Source organism: Mastigoproctus giganteus, chromosome 2 (assembly GCF_048544385.1).
Source record: "Mastigoproctus giganteus isolate SK-2022 chromosome 2, ASM4854438v1, whole genome shotgun sequence".
Taxonomy (NCBI): domain Eukaryota; kingdom Metazoa; phylum Arthropoda; class Arachnida; order Uropygi; family Thelyphonidae; genus Mastigoproctus; species Mastigoproctus giganteus.
Genome location: NC_143576.1, coordinates 265,620,282 through 265,645,526, shown reverse-complemented (window position 1 = coordinate 265,645,526; position 25,245 = coordinate 265,620,282). Strand labels below are relative to the sequence as shown.

The window sequence follows — 25,245 nt, the reverse complement described above, 5'->3', positions numbered from 1 at the left end:
TCTGTGAAATATCTATTTAGGGCTAGTGCTTTATCGCTACTGCAGAATGACAGGGCGTTAAGCTATGTCAAAGGTTTTTTCAATATCAAAATAACGTAAGTTAGTGGCTAATTGGTTGGTTGAGAGGGGGATTCTTGACACAAGAGCTCCTGCGGTTAAGCCGCACCTTGACGGTTGTATGTGACAATGTTATTCTTACCCCTTTTTGTTGGAAATTTCCGAGTGTACTGGTTTCCGAGGACCAAGGAGTAAAGAGGTTTATTTGCATGATATTTTTGTTAAACTTGATTACAGAAATTTATTTGTTTAAGAAACTGAAGTATATCCTTTATATTTTTTCTATCTTTCAATTTCATTTTGAGGGCGAGGAAGGATCACAGTTCTTCGAAATTGTTTTGCCGCACTTTGGCAAGAGTTGGACAAGTGATTAGAACATGATCAAATGTTGCTCGTGGAGTGTGACAATTAGGACATTGTGGAGGGTCTTCTCTTTACAGGTGATGAAAGGGGCTACAATCAGTGCACTCTGTTCCTATCCTTGCTACGTAGTACTGCTTCATTGTGTCAGAAAGTTAAGTGTTCATTTCTAATGAATGTATTCGTATACACACACACAGAGTCAGAATAGCTGTACGGCAGTAACAGATTACTTTTAAAATAGTTTTAAAATATTTCTTTAATGTTTTCAAATTTGTAATAATCAAAGAAAGTCGTTCGTTGGGCTTAGTTTTCCCACTTTTCCTTTGCAGCATAATTTTGATATTTTGACATTCTTTTATGTCAGCATACGGATTCGGCCATTTACGAGCGTATTATTTTGTGATGATACAGTGATGGGAGATGCGCAGTTTCTGTTTGGAAGAAACTGCACATCATTCCACGAGAACACTAGTTTCGAAAGATGAACAAAATTGGATCGATAAACAAAGAAGGGTCATTTGGATTACTTATGCAATGTTTTACGTTTTCAGTGCTAGAAGAAATCTGTTTTGCGCGGAGTATCGCCAATTCTGCACAGAGATCCAGAACTTTTCTGCCTTGTGCAAAGTAAATGAGAGGTTCTGCACGGTGGCTCCTGCGAACGAAACTCTCTCTACAAAGGTCAGTTCTGTTTCGTTGAACTTTCATAACATACCTTTTGCATATTTGTAATGGACAGTGGTAATTATACATATTTAACTTACCTTTTGATAATTTAATTAAAAACAACGTTGTTTTTTTTTATAAAAGAAATGTTTACTTAACTAACAACGTGGGAAATGTTTTTAAATCGGACAAAAAATGGTACCTTTCTTCAGCTTGTTTCTATATTCGTTTTTCCGCAGCTTACATATATGTGCTAAATGCATTTGTTGCTAAGAGCTAAACTTACTTCATTTACTAATAGATCGCAAAACAAAAGTTCAGTCTGATGACACTAGGGTGCGCATGACACGACAACAGAGCTGTGAATATAATATTCGCGAATGAACATTAGAAGCGCTAATGGCAGAAAAGAAATAGGAAGGAAAGAATTTACTATTTAAAATCGGTAAATTAAAGCTCGATATAACACGATTAAATACCAATAAATAAGTTAATTAACCTTAAGTAGCAAAAAACAGCTGGTATCTGGTCACTGACAGAGAGTAACTAACTGGGTGTACAGGGATCAGTCAGATGGTTAAAGCAATAACAAATCCACATCGTTCATGTCTAAAGAGTGGGCATTCGGTTAAAATAGGGGTTCTCAACGGGGGCGAAAACTGGTTTTCAGGGGCGCGAAAAAATCATGGGTATTATAATGGTTTGTGGCCCTCCGAAGTTCTTCCTTACCCAATGACATCTTATTCCTTAATATTTAATTTCTCTCTTTGGATTTTCCTTTCCCCCGAGACAACTGATTTTTAACATTTAGGTATATTATATATTAGGAGTGAGTGAGAAATTTTGATAAAAGGAAGATAGTGGGCGTGATTTAATTCAACCACCTTTGCTTCATCTAGGCATTAAATGCCTAAGTGCTTCCAGATGTAATGTCCCAGTAATCCTTGGCGTTTGCGCCTTTCCAACAGCTGCAACCTTGGCGGCGGCGTGGTTGATTTATTTATTTTTATTTTTTTGTTTCATTGGTCAATATATGAGGCACGGATGGGATGAGGAAATGTTTCAGTCTATTGCTTCTACTTTCTGAACGACAATTAATATTGATTTATTGTTTCCTTGTGGAAGTTGTTTATTGTTGATCCACGATGCTTTTGTAAGTGACATGGACTATGAGAATTAAATAAAAGTAGTTTATATTTTATTTTTTAATTATTTATAATTAAAAAGAAAAAGTGTCGACTGCATCGGGATGAATATCTGGCATATGGTTCTATTGAAAGCTCATTAAACTCAAGACAGTCCACGTGTAATAGTTCTTTTTCAAATGAGGCTATCAAACCATCAAGACTTTTAGATAACTTAAAAAGGAAACATCCTGATAATGTTGGTAACCATATCGAATATTTTAAGAAGAATACAAACAAATGACGATGGAATCACAGTTGCTAAGACTGTTATACGACCCGCATTAGAGACGGTAATTTCAACAGTGATGCATCAAAATCCTTCCAGTATTTTAAAAGCATTGCCATTGAGCAACGATTCAATTCAAAGACGAATCGATGAGATGTCAGTTAACATTTAAGAGCAGCCAACTGACAAACTAAAAAGGAGAAAAGTTTCTATTCAGATTGATGAATCCCCAGTTATTAACAATAAGGCCCTTCTAATGGCATAGCTCATTATTTTGATGACGATTGTCAATTGCAAGAAGAGATGTTGTTGTAAAACCTATAGAAACTGACTGTACTGCAGCATCCATTTTTGCTACTGTAAAAACATGGTTTGATGAAAAACAAGTAGCACTGGAAAATTTTGTATCCTGTGCCACCGATGGTCTACCTTAATGGTTGGAAGATATAAAGGTTTTATAGCCCACTTAAAGGAAATACGTCCCGAAGTTCTTGCAATGCACTGCATTGTGCCAACATTATCGGATTGCAAAAAATATTAGTCCAGTTCTTTATCAATCTCTCAGTATAATTATTAAAACCATCAATAAAATAAAGTCACATAGCAAATATGATCATCCCCTTTTCCGAAAATTTTGTGTTGATAATGAAGAACAGTATGTGAAGTTTCTTTTATAAGCAGGTCAGATGGCTTTCTAAAGGAAGCTGTCTAACAAGATTTGTAAACCTTTTTAACACGATAATTAGTTTTTTTAGAAAGCGAAGGAGACAGACTTAGCAAAGAAGATCAGCAAACAGAAAAACAACATATACTATACGGCTTGCATTTTTCGAAAACTTAATAAAGTATCACTTCATCTTCGAGGGAAATCAATTATATATAGACTGCAAGCGTGTATTAAAAGCCTTCACTGAAAAACTGGAAATATGTGAAAGCAGTTTCATGAGAAAACAATTTCATGGTATGCAAGAGTTAGCTGTAATCAATGAATCTCTCACCGAATGAGCTTAAGAATTATTCCAATCATTTGTGTTCTTTAAAAGGTGAAATGAAAAATAGATTTTCAGATTTACTTTCTTTTGAAGTGAAGCCATCGATGTTAGATCCAATTGGATGCGATGCCAGATCTGCTAGTGAAGAAATTCAAGAACTGATTGAATTAAAATGTAGAAAAAATTGCCAATATAAATTCGAAAAAGATGAAATGGCTGAGTTGCTGGGATTAAAAAACATTGCACGACTGTGAGAAGATGTTGAAGTCATCAACGAAGAGGGCACTGTTTGCAGCTGAGGGAAAGTGTTCAGTAATGGAATTCACTTTTATGATTGCAAAAAAGGCGTAACACTTAGAACTAATCCTTGAAGGACTCCCTCCTTTTAGCAAATAGGTAGAGAGAGAGAGAGAGAGAGAGAGAGAGAGAGAGAGAGAACGGACTTTACAAGAAATTGGAACGTATGGTTCAAAAAAAATTAAAAAAACCCGGGTAGATTGCCCCTAACACCAAGATTATAGATATCTTTTAAAATTCCAAATCTTCAAGCCGTGTCATTCGCTTTATCTATATCAAACAAAATCCAGATGCTCGCGTTTGAGGACAGCAATTAGAATAGATGTTCCCTTATTATATGGTCAAGTGTTGACCTCTTCCTTTGCAAGCCATATTGTGCTTTGGAAAGGAGGTTATTTGCTTCTAAATATCGATTGATATGGGCAGTGACCATAATTTCGATATGCACGATCAGCTTCTTGGAGAAATCGGGTGGTAATTATTTGTGAATTTTGGATCCTTTCATGGGTTCGGGAAAGCAAGCATATTTTGCCTTACTCCAGAAGTCCGAAGACTGGTCTTCAAGATAACTTCTGTTGTACAGACAGAACAGCTGATCTGAAAAATGTTTAATCATCTCATAATGGGTGACATCTGGCCCAACGGCATTCACCTAGGATAGACATAGTACCACCTTTATTTCGCGTTCTGTAAAGGGCCGATGGTATCCCTCATAATTATTCGAACTTCAAATGCTGGTCTTCAACTTTTTACTTGAGGGCCAGAAACTCAGGGGCAGGATGTTTCGGCTGATACTTGAGTAAATGACTCCCCTAGAGTGTTCACAATTTCAATTGGCTCTGAAACTGCACATCCACTATATTCTATGATCGACGTACTATACGATCTGCCTTTCATTTTCCTGATTTTATCCCAGAGAAGCAGCTTAGGAGATGTAGTCTGGGTGATGGAAGATGTGAAGTGGATCGAGATTTTTTTCTAATTCTGACTCCTAACGTATTGTGCTTTGGCGCGTGCACGTTTGAAGGATAGTAAATTATCTGTGGTGTGATAACGACAAAATATCCCCCATGTTTCGAGCTTTTCTTGCTGCTATGCATTCTGCATTTCATTGGTTTTGGATTTGGTGGCATCCGGGTTGATATCATCAGAATTGCATTTGCCGTTGCCTGGACAATACTTTCTCTGTCATTAATTGGCTCTTTGATAACTGTGGTGGCATTAAATGATGCCAGACGTTGGAAGCCAGATGTTCTCCCTTTATAAAGGGTGGATATCACAGGGAATTGATCACTACCATAAAGGTTGTCTTCGACCTCCCATGTACACACAGGACAGCAGTACATGCTGGTCTTCAACTTTTTTCTTCAACAGGATTAGAACCCACATTTAGAAGGACAAGGTCATTGTTTTCGAGCATATGCTCGATAGTTCGAATCCTTTCATTGATATCAACAGCACACCACAGAGTATTATGTCCTTTGGAATCCCCTAATAATATAAACGTGAAAGGATGCAGAGGTTAATGGATGCAGAGGTTAACTCTGCATCCATTATTTCTTGTACAGCTGTTGGGTCCTCCATTTTTTTTTTTTTTTTTTTTTCGGTTTTACCGACCTACTTTGTTTTGTTAGTGTTGGAGCATTAGAAGGAACGGATAGACGAATGGCAGCTGACTGTTTTTGAGTGGGCTTTTGTGAGCTCAATAAATAGCGTGCAGTTAGGATATGTTGGCTTACTACTATCTATTGGCTTCACTTCTTTTCTTACCTCCTCATAGGATATATTGAGCTGTCTTGAGCCTCTGTATCTATTCTCTTCATTCCACCGCTATCATGCTCTTAAGCACACAGAGCGTTCTCCTTGGCAGTTGATGAAAACTTTCAAAAGACCCCACTCTGAGATCACACCGTGAGATGAATTTAGTGTTTTATGTGGGATAATTCTAATTGGTATTCCACATACAGTCACATAGAAGTAAAGTGTAAAGTGTGTTTAGTGTCAAGCGGCACCAGGGGTTTTCCCCATCTCCGCGTTGGTTGCATTGTGATGGGTGTGCCAGTTTACTGGAAATGGCAAAGATTCAAAAGTGTATGGATATTGTACATGTGTAGTGTCGTCACATAGAGGTAGTTCGAAGGAGCTGTTCCGAATGCTTATCATTTTAGTTTTGATTAAGAGGTCACCAGTATGTAGCTATTTTAGCGGTTTCGTAGAGCCGGCCAAACCTTCTAACGCCTTCTCTTTTTGAAGGATGATATCTTTGCAATGGGCTTTTCACTGTTTGAGTGGATTATCAGGAAGCATGGTATTGGTTCTGATTCCACCTCTGTTCTGAATCTTTATGCTGCTTTAGTAGCATTATCGTGCACATCTTTGTTTTCTGGTGGGGACCGTGTTGGGGTCATAGAAGTAAAGGTTACATTATCAGGATTCATGAGTGTTTTTGTTTTGGTTCAGTGCTCGATCTCTCCACCAACCACAGTACCCAAATGGGACGCCCACTACCTAACAAACAATACTGTAAATGCACTCGGGAGCTTCCCACTCCCGAGTGCATTTACTCGCATAGCCTCTAGTCTGAATCCTGTCCCTCAGACCATGAGGGTAGGGGCATAGCATTGACACAGTTGACCCTCGAAGGCGAGCCGACTAGCCAATTTATCCGGGCTGAGCCATCCAGGACTATCCGTCTTTTTGAAGCAGCCAAAGTGGTTTGTTGTTGAAGCTGGACTCCTCAAACACCACAGCCCCCTTTCCGAGTTTCCTCGTGGCACAGCGCACTGCAAACACGCAGCATTCCTATGGTATTAGCCTAGAACCTAGGTTGTTCGCGTTGGATTCCAGTAATGCTAACTGTAGGACCAACAGCGTCACTGGGAGGTCCCCTCACAACGTACAGGTGTCCAGTTCGAGGGAAGGAACATTTAGAACCCAGAGTCTTAAAAAACTCTTTGGAATATTTAGTTTTTAATCAACGTTGGGAAAAATCAAATTTCATTCTTACTAACAAGACAAAACAAAAGAGCAGGAAATGTAAATCTGTATTTGAAGTAGGACAAACTTTTGTTTTCAATTTACAAGTATAGAAAAACCACAGGACACGGGAAGGAAATAAAACGGTCCACAAACATTTTACTTTTTAGAGCGACACAAACTGAATATATGTTTTCTTGAAGAAAGACCCAGCGATAATGTTTGCATGGTTAAAAACGTTAAGCTAAAATTTCATAGGTTATGACAGTTTTAAAAGCATGTCCAATATTGACACCTATTAGCCAGTAATTGAATATAATAAAATAGTTTTTAAATATATTAAACAGATACTAAAAAGAATATTAAAATTCTTTTAAATGTATTAAAATGCACAAAAAAGAAAACAATCGAAATCTCATATTCGAAATAAAAATAAAAATTATTTATTATATATACACACTACCATCAATATTTGGACACCTTAATATTTATAAATAACCTTTATTTACAAGGAAATGAATAATGCTCTGAAACCTTTAAAAAAAAGCCAGGACACATAAATAGATCTCAGCATTCATGATTTTGTCGAAAACAATCAGTGGTTCCAGGCCAAACCGTGAAAAAAATCACATCTAATGGTGAAAAGGTATTAATGGCCATGGTGGTCATCGGGGGTTTTGCATTTACCTTTCAGGTTACCGGTCTCGCCACGGGAAGCAGGAGCAATGCCGCCAAGGGGTTGAAAGATTAGTTGAATTAGTAATGTTAGTTATTGGTATACTAAGAAAGAGAAAGTTACTTTCATACCTGAGTTCTGCTTGTGTCTTTTAAAGTTAAGAACTACCTTAAATGAACTAAGTGGAGAAAGACAATAGAATTTTAGTCGCTAATAAATAAGAACTGAATAGAATTCAAATGAATCGCTTGGCCAGGAAAACGTTGGCTTCCCGAGCCGCTCCTGTCCAGCTGTAGTGACAAACCGAAACTTTATGTAGGTGCAGCTTGCAGCTTGTTATCGATGCACGAGATCATTTCTCAGCATTGAAGCGATATTAATATTTTGTTTAATTTTGTATCTTTAGAGAATCAATGAGAACTTGATCGAATACTTCCGAATTCCTCGGGCAGTTTTGAGGCAGATGGGACATCAAGTCACCGACATGATCACCTGTGATCTGTATGCCGACCACGAGTACGAGAACTGTGGGTAAGTAAACAACAATCTGCAATTTTCTTCCGATAATTTTCTTTTTTGTAATTTTAATAATTCCAGGGAGAGATTCGAATCATCTTTTCCAGTGATGCTTTTTGCGTATATTTTATTTGCAAGCAATGCCTGTGCTCTAACGTTGCAATTTTTTTTTTCCTTCATAGCACCGACATTTTTTCTTTCCAGTCGATATACAAAGACCGCTTCCCCATCAACTGCTACACCCTCAACTCCCTCATAGGAAAGCCAGAAGCAAAACCTCGTCAGTTCCGCACAGCTCTATGTAAGTCACCTGAAATCGTTATTAACTTCATTTTTCTTTACAATTGCACGTAAAAGCAGGTTTTAAAGGTTTAGACTTGCATCATATTTGAACCCTCCTCTCTCCTAATCGCTGTTTTAAGTCCTGGTTCCTTGGTTTCCAAGCCCTGAAAATGTGGGTTCTCTTTCAGATTTTGACATAACAGTGGAAACCCGCTTTGACGAGTACGCTGATATCCTTGAAGAACCGGGATTGATGTGTGACATCCACAGTCCCTACCACATCCCCTATATGTACGCTGAAGGACACTTCTTAAGGAACAACAAGATTTATCGGTTCTATCCTAACGAAGTAAGTTCTTTGGCAGCCGTCACTTAGTTGCAGAATATTGTAAATGTACTTAGTAAATACTTCCCCTGTAATAGGTTATTGAGGACACTTACAAAAATCAGACAGCATATAAAACTTATATGCATAATTGATGACTGGAGTTTCTCGGATCAGGGTTCTCACAGCAACAGCAGCTATGGTTATGGACGACATTTACTAAAGGAAATAAAGGGCAGTTTTCTGTGAAAGATGTTTTTATATCAATCAACGTTTTGGAGATTTCCATTTCGATCAGAAGTTATGGGATTGCTGTTATTGCGTACCGGCCATTTCGAACAAATCATTTTGAGGATAAGAGGAAGAATTTTGAAGACTGCATGAAGCATTAGACTAATTGTCCACGGGCAAACATACGAGCGATGTGTCTCTTCAGGCGTGCCACAAGGTGGCATCTTATCCGGGCTCTTGTTTACAGCGCTTATCTCGCCGATTGTTGAGTCCAGGCATGATACTCTATGTTATGCTGATGATATGAAACTCCTCACACTGATTTCTCCACATGATGATTTTCTCATGATAACAGCATCAATTAACAATATATTCCTGGAATTTGCAAACTACCTCAACCAGTTTGGACTAAAAATAAATCCAAAACATTCTGAATTTATGATATTTTCATTAAAGAAAACGCCTTCCTATATTCACCCAACACTGTGTGATTCTCCTGTTCCCATCGTCAATAAACATACTGATCTGGGGGTTGTTTTTGATCCTAAGCTCTGCTTTGGTAACCACATGGAAAAGCTGCTTACCCAGGCAGCTCGATTCCGATGGATGGCCAACCAGCATTTTCATTATATTAATGAAGTAACCACCACAAGAAGATATATAAAAAGCACAGTATACTCTCCGCTTCTATATGCTACAGAGGTATAGGCTTCTGCTGCCCCTAGAACAATTCCACCACTCTTTTCTACTGAGTTTTGGCTATTAAAACGGGCCATAAACATAAACTTCCTCCACAGTTAAGGACAACTGAAATGGCTAGTTTGATAAAAAATTCACAGGCTTCCCACGCTGATTACGGTGAAATGCCTTACCACAACTGTAAAAATGATCATTGCAAGATTTCAGCACCGTCATTCCGGGTTCTGTGCTCTTGGAGAGTCCCTCAGCCTTCCCTCAGAGCGAATCCAACTCTGTGCCCACATCTCAGCCGTCTCTACCTATCCGATAGGTTTCTGCCATTTCAGCTGCTTTCATGTGCCCAGTCTTTGGATGCTGACCTTAATAAGTTTTCTTGTGATAGGGAGTACAGACGCCGCATCCTTAAATTGTACTTCCCTGTCCCTGATCCTTCTCCTTGAAGCTCGCCTTAATGCCGCAAGACAGCTATATGACATGAAGATGGCTTACCAACCAACCTTGCAGTTTTCCACCAGTATATTCTTTGCTTTGTACATTGTGATGTTTATATTTGTATTATGCTTTGAGCGTTGAGCTGTATTTACTTTTATTCGTCCACATATGCGTTTTTTATGTTTAATTTCTTTTTCTTACATATTGTACTATTACTGTTAACCCTTGGCCTTGTGACCGTGAAGGACGACATTGCAATGTATCCATTTGTATTATTATTATTGCAATAAAGATTTCCACGAATTCAAAGTTTTACTGTTTTTTCTTTTTCTTTTTTTTGCAGGTAACAAAATATCTGAAACCTACCCCCTATGTATCGAACTGCACTGACTACCTGTCTCTGTGGAGAGCAAGGGGAGGCCGAGGACCAGTCACTCAGCAGGTTAGTCCTCATTATGAATTAGCGAAAGTGTAATTTTTGTTCTGCAGATTCTTGTAAATCTGCTAATTAATTTCTTTCCTTATTTATTTTGAACATGAATTTGCGTTAAGGGTTACGACTAAATACATTATTACGATAAGATTATTACCTCTGTCAACAGCCTCACCTTTCTGAACTTCTGCTGATCCCTTTAGACTGATAAAAGTATTCTTATCATTGAAAGAAATGAATTTACATTTCCTTCTAGAAGCAACGTAAATTTTTAAGTTGGGCGCAAGACTATTTTCATGATATAATAACTGTAAAATGTATTGACTCTAGTTCATGATAAAGAGACATTCTAATATCACCATACTCAATTTTCAGGTATACTCTGCGCTGCCAAAATGCTGTGAATTTACACTTATTTTCATCACGGGATATTGATATCAGTTGCTTACTATAATAAAATGCCAAAGCTTTCAAACGAATGCGATTAAAATAAAGTTCGGCACAATGGGATCAGATGTACTTATAAATCCGAATCCTTTCAGGAAACGACCGTGAGGTTTTCCCTATCTTAGGGCGTAATATTTATTTCACCTAAAACTAAGTAGTTGTGCAAAAGGAACTATTTGAGAAAGCTGAAAAAATACAGCACTTAACTGTGCCGTATGCAGCTGGCACATTACTTGGTGTCCAAGACGTCTTTGCTGGAAGGTTCCTATTCCAATGCCGCCGACATTCTTAACAGAAGTATACAACCGATTATTTTTCATTGCTTGGATAGAAAATCTGAACTTCAGCTGTCCATGTCCAGGAAGGATAAATCCAAGAAGGATGATCTACTGTGGTTTGGTGTGTGTGTGTGTTTTTCAACATATGCATTTCCGGTAAAAAAAGAAAAGAAAAAAGACTCTCGACAGTTGAGCTTTATTTGTCAGTGAGTTTTCGGTGACTGATCTTTTGAATATTTATTTTCCTAAATTAATAAGCTTATATTGTAGAAGCATGAATTATAAGAAACAAATTCTTCAATGGCGATAGTTCTCAAAGCCCTATCGGTTCTTTCAGATGTGCTTCGAAGAATGCAGACTCAACAAATCCCTAGGAAGAGGAGAAAACTGCGTCTCGGAATATATAAAATATCCCCACTTCTGGCCTTTGTGCTCAATGGGTAAGCCTAACAAGAGAGCAGCTCCTTTCCTCTCCCTCAACCATCTCTCCATTCCTAGATTATTTCTTTAGGCTAAGGCACAATAAAGAAGATAAAATAATTGTTTCTATTTGATTCTGTTGCTTAAAAAAAATAAGAACTTGTAGTTTGTATACCGTTTATTCCGATGTATGATGGTAACTATACTTCTGTATTAGTATTAATATAATATATTACTGTAAATAATGGCAAGTGGTGAAAGGATGAAAGCTTATACATCATCAAATAGAAAATAAAAAAAAAATCTACACACATTAATCGTGTTCTTCCACTTTAACTATTTAGCTAATCCCTACTTGAATTTCTTCAAACTAACTGCTTTTATACACCAGATGTAAATTGTTCCGACAATCAATTATTCTCTTGCTGAAAACAAATTTCCGCATATCTACCCTGAAACCACCCTTTTCAATATAAATTCTATCCCCCTCATTTGTGTTGCCCGAGAAAGATAAGGATGCCATCAGCATTTAGTTTACTCAGTAGCGCATCTGCCAAATTTCTGCAGGTCCTGTTACAGTGGCATGCTCTTTTTTTTGTCGATATTTATCCTACTATCCATCATCAAACGCATGCATTAAACTTAATAAAAAAAAAATTAAGAAGACTAAACTGAATCCGACACCGAACCCCAAGGTGACTTCATTAATACGGTTAGTCTTAGTCCATAAAGAGGAATCGTCATTAATAACGAATCTTTATCTCAACCATCCTATTATCCACAGCCTTAATTTAACTCTGATGTCTCACTTCTCCAATTTATTGCAGTCGATTTCGTGTGGAGAAGTATCTAAAGCTGTACTAAAAGCTAAAAATCATATAAATGTTACTTTTCATGTGGTCACAAATCAACTGTATGCAGATGATTTTTGACCGTAATAATAGATAATCAAATTGGTCATGCATTTCCTTTTAGAAATCCATGGTGTGATTTCCGAATAATGGTAAAGATGGTCTTGCATTATTTCTTCAACCAGTGACTGCATTATTTTCCCTGGAACAGAAGCCAAGCTTACAGGTTTTACTTAAAGAAACACTAAACGGTAATATAATTTTGCCTTTTGAAGTGGAGAGACATTTGTACTTCTCCATCAGTATGGACCTCACTTGAATCCAAAAATGCTCTCATGACAGGTTTTAAAAGATAAAAAGAACGTATATGTGTATAAAATCTATACACTTTATGCCTATATAGGCAAAAAAATTGAAATGTAGCATTATTAATGCATGTTTTTCTACTTTAAGCAGGTCCCTTTAATTCAAGCATAATATTTTCTACTCTGCGTATAAATCGACCTTAAAATTTTAAAGGTTTTTAGCGTTTCAAAGGTCAATACTATTTTATACGATATCCACGTTTTGGCTTTTTTTTTTCGCTACAGTGAAACTATTACCATTTTCCACTACTAATTGTGGAGTTATATAGATACTTCTCTTGCTCAGTTATTAATTCATACCCCAATGAATCTATTCTTACATTTCTAGAATACAAAAGTATGTCTCTGGAGTGTTCGGTGATGTGCAGCCCTGCTTGCAGGTGAGTGCAACTGATAACCCTTTTGGTCGTGCATTTCGGTTTTGTACGTTAATCTTTCCCGAGTTTGTTGATCGATTACTGTACGAAATGAAACAATATGCATCACTTGGAATGACTAAGCTTTTTTTTTTTTTTTTTTACTGGAAGAATGGCTGAAATCGTTCACGGAAAAATTAATCAATCTGAGTGATGCATAACGTTTTTACTTCTTCCTCTTTAATGGCTGCAGTTGCGCACACGCTTCCCTTTCATCATATGAAACCATAAAATGTTCACGTGCTAATGAAATGATGAATATTTTCTCGATGAATTATTCTGGGGAATCTCAACACCGATCACTTTTATTTCAGTCAAACATCGTACGACCTGAGGATTGAAGAAGCGGATCATCCATCGATTTATGTGAGTGGTTTTGGAAGAATTTTCAATGTGTTTAATGTTTACATCTTTTTAAAAATGTTTCATCAAAACTACGAGTAAAGTGACCTCGACTTGGGACACGCGAAGCTGTCAGTATAAAATGATATTTTTAAAACTGTTTGCAAATATATACTATCGGGTCTGCAGCTATATAAACGCATGGTAATTATATAAACTTTATCGTAATAAATGTTAAAGGACCAAAACGGAACATCGAACAGTGAGATAACTTGAACATGAACATGTTTGCACGTCGCACCACAAGGTAAAATGTCCTTTTCTCGTATGAGTAGTCAGAAAGGAAACTAATCGACTGTGATAAAGATGAAATTCGTGTTTCATCCGAATACTAATATTTCTTCTTCCATAATATTTTACTGATCTCAACCGTATACATGTACTTCCTGACGTTTTTATGATAATCATCATTAACAATTATCATTGCATCAATAATTATCTTCATTAACAAACATTAACAATTAACATTGTATCAATAATTATTTTCATTAACAATCATTAAAAATTATCATTGTCTCAATAATTATTTTCATTAAGAATCATTAACAATTATCATTGCATCAATAATTATCTTCATTAACCATTATCATTTTCATTAACCATCATTAACCATTATTATTTTCATTAAGAATTCATTATATTCAATTATATTCAGTTGATAATAATCGTTATAAATTATCATTAACAATTGTAGTTAGCAATTATCATTAACAATTGTAGTTAGCAATTATCATTGTCATTAACAATCATTATAGCTATTAAAAATTTATGATGTTCTTCATTTTTCCTTTTAGAAATGTGCTCTCGAGAATTGGAAGTAAGTACATGATTTATTGAATCGTTATCAATAATGGACAGAATATATTAATATTTAATTGAAATGCTCACACTAGTTGATACAAAATCTTTCGATACCAAAATAAATATTTTTTTATATTTTAATTCATACGGTTATAATGCGTTATTCTTTCTGTTCTTCTTAATTACATTTTAGATATATTTTTTCTTTATTTATAATCAAATGCAGTATCTTCAAATTTAATTCGTACAAGCTGAAAATGTGATGTGTGGCTCTAGAATAAGGTGACCAGTCGTCCTGGACTATGCTGGACATTCCCGGATTTAAGTCGTTTTCCCTACATTGCAAACTGTCCCGGAAATTTTCCAGAATTGGACATGTAGCCTCCATACTGATATCATGAATCACGATTTTGTATATTTTATTTTATTCTGCATCCTTGCGACATCTTTTTTCTCATAGAGAGTGCTGGCTGACCACAAACGGTCATCTCACATTTGCCATTTGTGATTTAAGTTTGTGGTCAGAAGGTTATATTAATTGTTTATTGGCTGCAGTTTTCGCATGATAACTGTAACTTTGGACAACAAAAACAAATACGTATGTATTAATTGCATTAGGTTTATTTGTACTTTTAAAATGATAAGTTTAGTTCAAAGAAGTATATCTATTTAATTTATATTATTGTTTGAGAATATTTTCTATAAATAAAAAAATTCAAAAATACATCTATATTTTTTTAGGGTGGGGGATTGTAAAATCGATGTCCCGCATTGGAATACTAAGGATCTGGTCACTTTATAGTCTAGAATAAATGCAATGAGTTTTTGATAAAGTAATGAATTAATTTATCAAATAAATTAATATATTTTGATAAATTAATATTAATTACCGTTATTTTGTAAATAAAAAAGTACGGCATGGCTTTTACTATAGTAAGCGTGGGTGCAAATATTTTAAAACGAATGGTGCGTTACAATGCATTGCAAAAAAGTGCGTAACATTTCAATTCCAAATAAATCGCTGCTCAGTTAGACACAGTTGCATCTTTAATTAGCGATAAAATAAAATTTAATTGCGCTCTAAGTAAGTATATTACTTTTTACACTGCATGTTTGTGTAATCTGGAAAGTTCGTAAAGCCTGCTTATATTTTAGAAGTATAAATTTTACACTTTTAGTGTATTCGGTGTTGTATGAAAGTAACAGGAGTATTTAAATGTTTATTTATTTATTTATTATTAAATTTATTACGTATGCTTCACCCCTGAACAGCCTTCGGCTAGGAGGGTACCTATATACATTTGTACATTATAACTAAGAGAGAAAACATAGAAATCGTACATAAATTACGCATATATAAACATTAGTTTATATAAAATAATGCAACAAATAACATCTGATGTGAGCAAATAAATCACATACAAATATATACAGTGACACAAGCAAAAGGTAGAGACATATAAACACATACCCATCCTAATATATGCATATACAGCTAATACATATACATACAAGACACATAATAATTTAAATCAAATTAATTCTTCAACAAAGTAGAATTCATGGGAGAGTCCATCCTGAAGGAGATAATCAGGAAACTTCTACAGTCGTATGTGGTGGTACATGTCCTGTATCTTCTCAGATCTGTATGCTTTCTCATCACCATTGTGGGGATCAATCTTCATGGTGTTGTACATCTTCTAAGCATAGTTCAATTCTGTAATAAGTTTTTTAGGTGAATCCATGCACTATTGCAAAGGACGCGGAAAAACCTAGTGCCTACAACAAGATTATGGACATTTGAAGCGTCAAAGCGATCGGTGAGGAGTTGACAGAGATTACGCAGATTTCCTGTAATGAGCAACTGATTCCAAGAAGTGCAACCAAGGTTAGCATACATGATTGATCTCGAGATGGTGAAAGGGTGGCCATTAACACGGTTCAACCACCTTAAAATCCAGTACTCGATACCCATGAATTTTTTGATGTTAGTGAGGGAAGCAGAAGACCAGATCATCGAGGCATACATGGGAATAGGAACAATCCGATTGTTCATGTTTGTATGTAGTGAGTGGCAAGTTTTTGGTTTATACATTTTTGTTTACTCCAGTAAGTAAACAAAAATGTATAAAGTCCCAAATAATTACCTGTGTATATATAATCCGTGCAAAAGAGACACTGTGTATATTTGAATGGTGGACTTGGAAATTAAAATTTCCAAATCCACCAATTTCCAAGTCCACCATTCAAATATTGGATACAATGATATAATATTCGCTTTTGTAAAAATCCGAAATATTTTAATTGCGTGTACTGTATTGTAAGTTTGTGTTATTACCTACCAATAAACTCGGTTATCCTGGTGCAAGAAATCTGTAGGCCCTTAAATAAATATGAAGTGCGTAAAGTTCTTCAACATACAAATTCCATATTTTAGCTGTCTCGGTACTGGGAAATCATGGAATTTGGTTTTTTAAATAAGTAATTGTAAGCTGGATGGCTCTGCCCAAAATGAAGCGCATACAAAGAAATATTTGTAAACATCTAATCAATAAATAATGGCAAATTATAGTTCACAATGTCAGGTGCTCATTTTGTTAACGGTGATATAATAGGGTTTAATATTAATTGTGAATTTTAATCTTTTTAATACATTCTGACATCTTTCTTTCTCTTTCTTTTCAAGTTGTTCTTGGATCCAGTTCACCATCAACTTCGACCACAGCGTGAAGACCACATACACGTACCAAGCCAAATACGAAGTAAGATCCGTAACTCTACGTCACAGCCTTTTCAATACCACAATATAAATAAATAAACTTAAAATTGTAAATAATAGTTCACATTTATATTACGAATACACTTTACCATACAAGATGATACGCAGATACTAATGCTGAGTAGATATTTTTCGTATTTGTGATAGCTCTACTAAAATTAGCAACTGAGAATTGTGTGAAACTGAGTTGTGCACAATTTGGTGTCTTCCCTGGCAGGTGATCAAAATGTTCTCACGGTCTTTTCAAGGTTATTGTTAAAAATTACGTGGAAGCCGTTGTAGATGGTGATTCTCTATCGATGCACTTCGAAAGTAAAATGACACTGAGGCAATTGCTCAGCAAGTGTGAATTGAGTTTCGGCGAAATAGCAAAACTTATGTGTATAAACTGGACACAAACGCTATACAAACAGTCCTTAAGATAATCACGGTATTCGGAGAAGATACGAGTGAGTGAACCCGCAGCAAAAATGGTTCAAACGTTTTATCACGTGATGAGTCGTAATTTTTGGCACACTCCACGAGTGTGCCAAAAACGTTTTATCACGTGATGAGTCGTAATTTTTGGCACACTCCACGAGAAATGACCGTTCTCGATTGAGTGGAATTTAAGCCAGATGCTTGCAGCAAGATTCAGTGGAAACTATTAAATTCCCCTTTGCACTTGTATCGATTTGAAAAAAGGTGTACAAACTAAGAAAATCGCTATTACACGAAGTCACAGTCGACAACACCAAAGACTAAACGTATTTGACGCTGCTTTCATTTGACGTTAAACAGCAGTTTGTAGATCGCATGTGGACGTCCCCATCAGCAAAATTCCTGTATATCATTGACAAGATCCGATTACCTACTCTGGCAGCCTGTCTGCACTGCTCATAAAACTTCATATCTGCTCAATTACTTCAAGACTGCACAATTATCCCAGGTCTTTTTTCATTCTCCACCTCCCGAGTGCAGTACCACACAATTGGCATGTTTCTCTTGCGTTACTGATACCCATATGCAGTACTTTGCATTTGTCAATGTAAAATTTTAGTTGCCACTTCTCAGCCCATCTGCCCAACTTTTCTAGATCCTATTGCAGTAGCACACTGCCAACCTTTGTACCATCTGCAAACTTGGATATTAAGCTTGATATACCATTATCAATATCATTTATAAATACAGAAACCAATAATCGACCCAACACTGAACCCTGAGGGACTCCACTAATAACATTAGTCCACGAATATTAGCCCATTCATTACCACTCCCTGTCTTCTCCCACTGAACAACCTTTTTATCCATTGTAGCAACTTGCCTTTAATACCATATTGCTCCAATTTGTACAGTATTCTTCCATGTGCAATCAAAAGCTTTCCCGAAATCCAAGTATATGATATCAAAATTATTTTTGGCATTCAGTTCCAATGAAATTTGTCAGACAAGACTTTCCCTTAACAAGCTCATGCTGTATCTTAATTATTACTGCAGTCTTGTGTAGATTATCCTGAAATGCTTCTTTAACTAGTGACTCCATTATTTTCCCCGGAACAGAAGTTAAATTAACAGGTCTGTAATTATTCGTGTCACCTTGTAAAATCCCCCTTTGTGAATTCGGAATACATTTGCACATCTCCAGTCCGTGAGGACTTCCATGGGTCCAAGGATGCTCTCATAAGTATGGCTAAGGGTTTACTTACTTCCTTTGCCGCCTCCTTTAATATAACTGGCGCCTCCCTAGCCAGGTGGGCAGGAGCAGCAGTGCGTAGCACACGCTTCTTGATTAGACCGGGGTTCTAGCCCGTGACCACCAAATACGGAGGATGCGGAAAGGTCAGGCAATGACCACTGCATATCCCCGGAGCAATATGGCCTTAGTTGCTAATGCTCCTAAAGACCAAATAACAACAACAACAACTTTAAGATAACTGGATAGATCCCATCCACCCCAGGTGCCTTTCATATGTTTGACTTCAACAATTTCTCTTCCAGTTTGCTCCCAGTTATTACAAAAATCATTAAGATCCCTGTTAGGGTTTAACAAGCTTCTGTCCTCCACTTCCTTACTGAATTCCTCATGTGTGAATGTAGATGCAAAATACTCATTCAGTTTGTTTGCTATCTGAGCAGGATCATCAATAGTTGAACCAATGATATCTAGTGGACCAATCTGATTCATTCCCTCCCTTCTAGAGTTCATATAAGTAAAGAAGTCGTTGCTGATTTTTATTAGCATCTTTTGCCAAAGATTTCTCATAATCTTTGGCAAAGGATTTTTATTTACTTATTCCTTCAATTTATTCAAACTGTCAATCTTTACAATCCCAATTGGAAATTGTCTCAAAATCAACAACCAGCTGCTAAAGGCAAACTTTCACTTATCTATTCGGCAACTTGAATTATACCTTCTCCCTCATATGTATAGTCTCAGCAAGAGAAAAATTCCATCAGCATTGGTTGGTTGGTTTTAATGAAGATTTTCTAGTGCAAAACCAACAAAGGCCAAATTGTGCCTGACACAGTAATTATGTAAATAAAATATTTTTTCCTGGTTATTTCTTAGAAATGTTCGTATAAATGAATCTCCTTTAGAAAACTAAATAAATCGGATAGAGTTTCTTCATCACTGAGAATGTGATTCAGCTCTAATGAGTTATTCTGAGCTAGAAGAGCTCTATAATTTGCCATTCGAGCATCTTGATTGTGGTGACCGTAGTGCGGGACAACGAGAACAGTGAGAAGGATTCTTTCTGACCTGTCAACAAGTGAAGGTGGCCGAGATGAGTATGACCAATCCGTATTCTTACAAGAATAACCTCTTCTCTTCTGTTTAACATTGAACTAGATTTCCAGTATAGTGGTATAACATTTTCTTACCTAGTGACAAATGGGCCTGGAGTACTGGGGTCCATAGTTTAACAGATATTTATTTAAAGTATACCCAGTAAAATAAAATAAAATAAAATATTTCCAGAAGCTTTCGGAACTCGTGTCCCTTTCTCAACTGACAGAATTTTTGAATACATTACAAGCAAAGTGTGGCACGTTACTCATTCGTCATTGTTGTAGCACGGACGTGTGCTGCCTTGCGCCAGTGATCATCCATCAATAAAACGGTTGTCTCCAGGATTGGATGTATACGCATGCCTTTCTGGCGATTTAATGCCTTAGGGTTGTTCATTATGTTTAGTGACTCTAGCCATAGGCGGTGGCGAAAGTGTCGCGCGTGGTCCACTATCTCAAAGTCGCGCTTGGGGTCAAGATCGTGGTTGGTAGCCCAAAAATGTTCTGCAAGCGCGGACTGGTCAGTTTCGGCAAGCCGGATTGCTCTGTCGTGTTCCGTGAGGCGATCCTGGAGACGTCTCGATGTCTCACCTACGTAGCAACTGTTACAGGCCCTACAGGTGATACGGTACACTACATTGCTGCGTAAGACAGGTGTGACAGGGGTCTTCACACTGGAGACAAGTGAACGTAGGTTCCTACCTGGTAATTGTACACATTTTATGTTGTAACTTCTCAGGATCTTCGAGATACGTCCTGACACTCCTGGATAGTACGGAAGGTAGGCGGATGATATGCCGACTTGCTTCGGAGGTCTTGGGTTGGAAGTAAGTTCTTGTGCCTGTAACAAGCATCTGTTTAGTACATGGGATGGATAACCGCATCTGGTTAAGTCCGCCTTCACACGGGAGATCTCGTTACGTCTAATTGTGTCGGTGCTGGAATGGCTCCAGGCCCTGGAGAACAGGGTGCGGGCAGTGCTATTGAGATGGCTTGGAGCGTGGCCGGACCCGTAGTTGGTGAATTGACCGCACCACATGGGTTTGCGGTATACTGAGGTCTCTAGATGTGGGCCTACGCGATGCACTAGCACGTCCAGAAACGGGAGCGAACCGTCCACCTCTGATTCTACGGTAAACTTGATGAAATTGGATAGAGAGTTGAGGTATTCTAGTAGTACCGTTTCAGAACCACGTGGTATTATGGTAAAAATATCGTCGACATATCTACACCACGTTGTAATAGGTGTAGGTGGGTTCTGGTGTATCTGCTTCTCCAGATCTTCCATGGCGATGTTAGCTACTACGGAACTGACAGGGGCACCCATAGCAGTGCCATGTACTTGTTTGTAGAGTGAGTCTTCAAAGGTGAAGATGCTGCTAGAGAGGCATAGGTTGAGGGCGGTACAGATGTCATCAGTGGATAGTGACGTCCTGGATTGGAGGCTTAAGTCGCTCTCAAGGAGCCTTCTGGCGCAGTGCACGGCCTGTTGGACGGGAATCGAGGTGAATAAAGAAACCACGTCAAATGATGCCATGACAGAGTTATCAGGGATTGAAATGTCCTTAATGGTGTTAATGAATTCACTGCTGTTTTTAACGGTGTGAGATGTATTACCTATAAGAGGCGAGAGGAGGCTCGCGATGTGTTTGGACAGTTCATACGTTGGGACACTGCAGCAAGACACTATAGGTCTGAGAGGAATACCCGGTTTATGGATCTTTGGTAATCCGTAGGTAATCCGTCTTTGGTAATTCTACGGATTACCAAAGATCCATAAACCGGGTATTCCTCTCAGACCTATAGTGTCTTGCTGCAGTGCCCCAACGTATGAACTGTCCAAACACATCGCGAGCCTCCTCTCGCCTCTTATAGGTAATACATCTCACACCGTTAAAAACAGCAGTGAATTCATTAACACCATTAAGGACATTTCAATCCCTGATAACTCTGTCATGGCATCATTTGACGTGGTTTCTTTATTCACCTCGATTCCCGTCCAACAGGCCGTGCACTGCGCCAGAAGGCTCCTTGAGAGCGACTTAAGCCTCCAATCCAGGACGTCACTATCCACTGATGACATCTGTACCGCCCTCAACCTATGCCTCTCTAGCAGCATCTTCACCTTTGAAGACTCACTCTACAAACAAGTACATGGCACTGCTATGGGTGCCCCTGTCAGTTCCGTAGTAGCTAACATCGCCATGGAAGATCTGGAGAAGCAGATACACCAGAACCCACCTACACCTATTACAACGTGGTGTAGATATGTCGACGATATTTTTACCATAATACCACGTGGTTCTGAAACGGTACTACTAGAATACCTCAACTCTCTATCCAATTTCATCAAGTTTACCGTAGAATCAGAGGTGGACGGTTCGCTCCCGTTTCTGGACGTGCTAGTGCATCGCGTAGGCCCACATCTAGAGACCTCAGTATACCGCAAACCCATGTGGTACGGTCAATTCACCAACTACGGGTCCGGCCACGCTCCAAGCCATCTCAATAGCACTGCCCGCACCCTGTTCTCCAGGGCCTGGAGCCATTCCAGCACCGACACAATTAGACGTAACGAGATCTCCCGTGTGAAGGCGGACTTAACCAGATGCGGTTATCCATCCCATGTACTAAACAGATGCTTGTTACAGGCACAAGAACTTACTTCCAACCCAAGACCTCCGAAGCAAGTCGGCATATCATCCGCCTACCTTCCGTACTATCCAGGAGTGTCAGGACGTATCTCGAAGATCCTGAGAAGTTACAACATCAAATGTGTACAATTACCAGGTAGGAACCTACGTTCACTTGTCTCCAGTGTGAAGACCCCTGTCACACCTGTCTTACGCAGCAATGTAGTGTACCGTATCACCTGTAGGGCCTGTAACAGTTGCTACGTAGGTGAGACATCGAGACGTCTCCAGGATCGCCTCACGGAACACGACAGAGCAATCCGGCTTGCCGAAACTGACCAGTCCGCGCTTGCAGAACATTTTTGGGCTACCAACCACGATCTTGACCCCAAGCGCGACTTTGAGATAGTGGACCACGCGCGACACTTTCGCCACCGCCTATGGCTAGAGTCACTAAACATAATGAACAACCCTAAGGCATTAAATCGCCAGAAAGGCATGCGTATACATCCAATCCTGGAGACAACCGTTTTATTGATGGATGATCACTGGCGCAAGGCAGCACACGTCCGTGCTACAACAATGACGAATGAGTAACGCGCCACACTTTGCTTGTAATGTATTCAAAAATTCTGTCAGTTGAGAAAGGGACACGAGTTCCGAAAGCTTCTGGAAATATTTTATTTTATTTTATTTTACTGGGTATACTTTAAATAAATTTTCTTACCTATTATGGGTTTTTTGTTGCCATTCACTAACAGCACTGAGCTTGATCACTGCATTCAAAGCATTAAACGTTTCAATCAGATCACGCACATGCCTAGTCTCCAGACGCCTCTATTTCCAGAACCCAATCCATTCCTGGCAAGATCACTCATTTTTTCTGCTCATCCAACAAGTTGCTCTTCGCTGAATTCGTCCCACCTCCTCCCTAAAATGAAGCTTCCAGAGCTGTATGGGGTACTCAAGAAGCGACTTAACCATTGCCTTAAACAATGGGATAATCATCACATTATCCCTGTACATCATTGACAAGCCCCATGTATTGTCCTGGCAACCTGTCTGCATTGCTCAGAAAACTTCATATCTAGCTGCACAATTCTCTTCCCCCCAAGGTCTTTCTCTCTCTCTTCCCTATTCTGAGTATGGTATCACATATCTAGTACCTTAATCTGGAATTGCTGCTTCCCATATGAAGCAAATTGCATTTGTCAATAATAAATTTCAGTTTCCGCATCTCAGCCCATCTGTCTAATCTGGCCAGAACTTGTTGCACTAGCATGCCCTGATTACTGTGATTACCAACCCTGCCAACCTTCGTATCGTCTGCAAACTTGGACATTAAGCTTGATATACCATCATCAATATCATTTATAAATACAGAAAACAATAATGGACCCAACACTGAACCCTGAGGGACTCTACTAATAACATTAGTCCACGATGAGCAGTGTCCATTGATTACCACTCACCTTAGGTTCACCGTTGTACAGCCAGTGGGCTAGGAGGATGATGTACAGCGTACAATTTTATACAAAATTTCGATATTTAAATTAAATGTCATTAATTAGAAAATTATAATTACATAATAGCAAGAATTGATTAATTTTAAAATAAAATTTATATTAAATTAAAATTGTAATTACACACACAGCTTGAGCTACATATATTTCATCTTTCATTGCATATTGCTTAGCTTTTACAATATATTATTGCATCAATTTATTTACATATTATACATTTCTGATATAAATAAAGCTCAGATTTTATAGTAGTTTTGGTGATTTGGTCCAGATTTGATCCGTAAAGCTAGGAGTTCCAGCATATCCATCTTCGTTTAGGAGCACTACGATTGCCATTCTCATTCTTTCCTAATATGTAATTAGCAGAGGGCTATACGTATTTTGACCCCAAACTCGGATTTTTCGTTCCAGCAATACGGGCAAACGAACCGTAGGATACACGCATGTACAGACACAATATATTGGAGTTTCATGGACTTCGTTTCTATTCGTCTTCTTGAACTATAGAGATTCTGCAGTTAAAATACATAAATATAAGACTCAAGAATCGTTTTTGAATATACTTTAAAATGTGCTAATTAAAAAGGTATTTTCATTCCAACTAATTTTTTCTCATTGCAGCCTGTAGAGGTCCTCAGCTACATCGGAGGTTACATTGGGATGTGGCTTGGCATTTCTCTCTTCGCCTGCTTCGAAGTCTTGGACAGTCTCCGAGAGTTCTTCCAAAAGAAGAGAGTGAACCGTCGTCAGCTGATTGTGCCAAAAATTCAAATTGTTTCTCCTAGGAATGCGTAATGCGGTCTAAAGCAGTGTGGTATGAGATTCAACTTGGAGCCAATGTAACTGGGAACAGTTTTGGAAGTGTATCATCCATTCAGATCCGTGGACTCCGATCCGAAGAAATCTGCATCTCAGTTCCACTATTTGTTGGAACTGTAAGTAAATGATCCGAATGTGATTTGGAGGAAAGACCCACTGGGTGAACTGCTAATTTGGAATGAAAGCAACTACAACTTTATTTTTAGCTGCCTGTAGCGACTAGTCCTTGCCGTATACAGTTAAATAATTTTAGCTATGAGCATGGGAGACTTAAGAAGATTATGAAATCTTGTAAAAATAATAGAAAACAAAACTATTCTTAAAAAGTATACAGTGCAAATCTCTTCGAAAATTTGCATGCCCAACAGAAACACAACCACTTTA

General features: G+C 37.9%; 1 protein-coding gene across 1 annotated transcript; it reads left to right on the top strand.

Annotated features, from left to right (window-relative positions):
* Positions 1–954: 954 nt before the first annotated feature.
* On the top strand, positions 955–24,837 carry LOC150090454 (acid-sensing ion channel 4-B-like). The gene is made up of 11 exons (XM_090390321.1): positions 955–1,101; positions 7,847–7,971; positions 8,139–8,257; positions 8,427–8,587; positions 10,269–10,367; positions 11,421–11,523; positions 13,048–13,099; positions 13,450–13,501; positions 14,332–14,354; positions 17,025–17,100; positions 24,664–24,837. Exons 1-11 carry the CDS (start codon positions 955–957, stop codon positions 24,835–24,837), a joined length of 1,131 nt encoding a protein of 376 aa, XP_090246447.1.
* Positions 24,838–25,245: the final 408 nt, after the last annotated feature.

What these genes read in the sequence shown, in the direction of transcription:
- LOC150090454 (XM_090390321.1), top strand. Translation starts at nt 955, where the DNA reads ATGTTTTACGTTTTCAGTGCTAGAAGAAATCTGTTTTGCGCGGAGTAT. An exon ending in ATCGGTTCTATCCTAACGAA is followed by an intron (nt 8,588 to 10,268) that starts GTAAGTTCTTTG and finishes TTTTTTTTGCAG; the next exon opens with GTAACAAAATATCTGAAACC. An exon ending in CTGGCCTTTGTGCTCAATGG is followed by an intron (nt 11,524 to 13,047) that starts GTAAGCCTAACA and finishes TTACATTTCTAG; the next exon opens with AATACAAAAGTATGTCTCTG.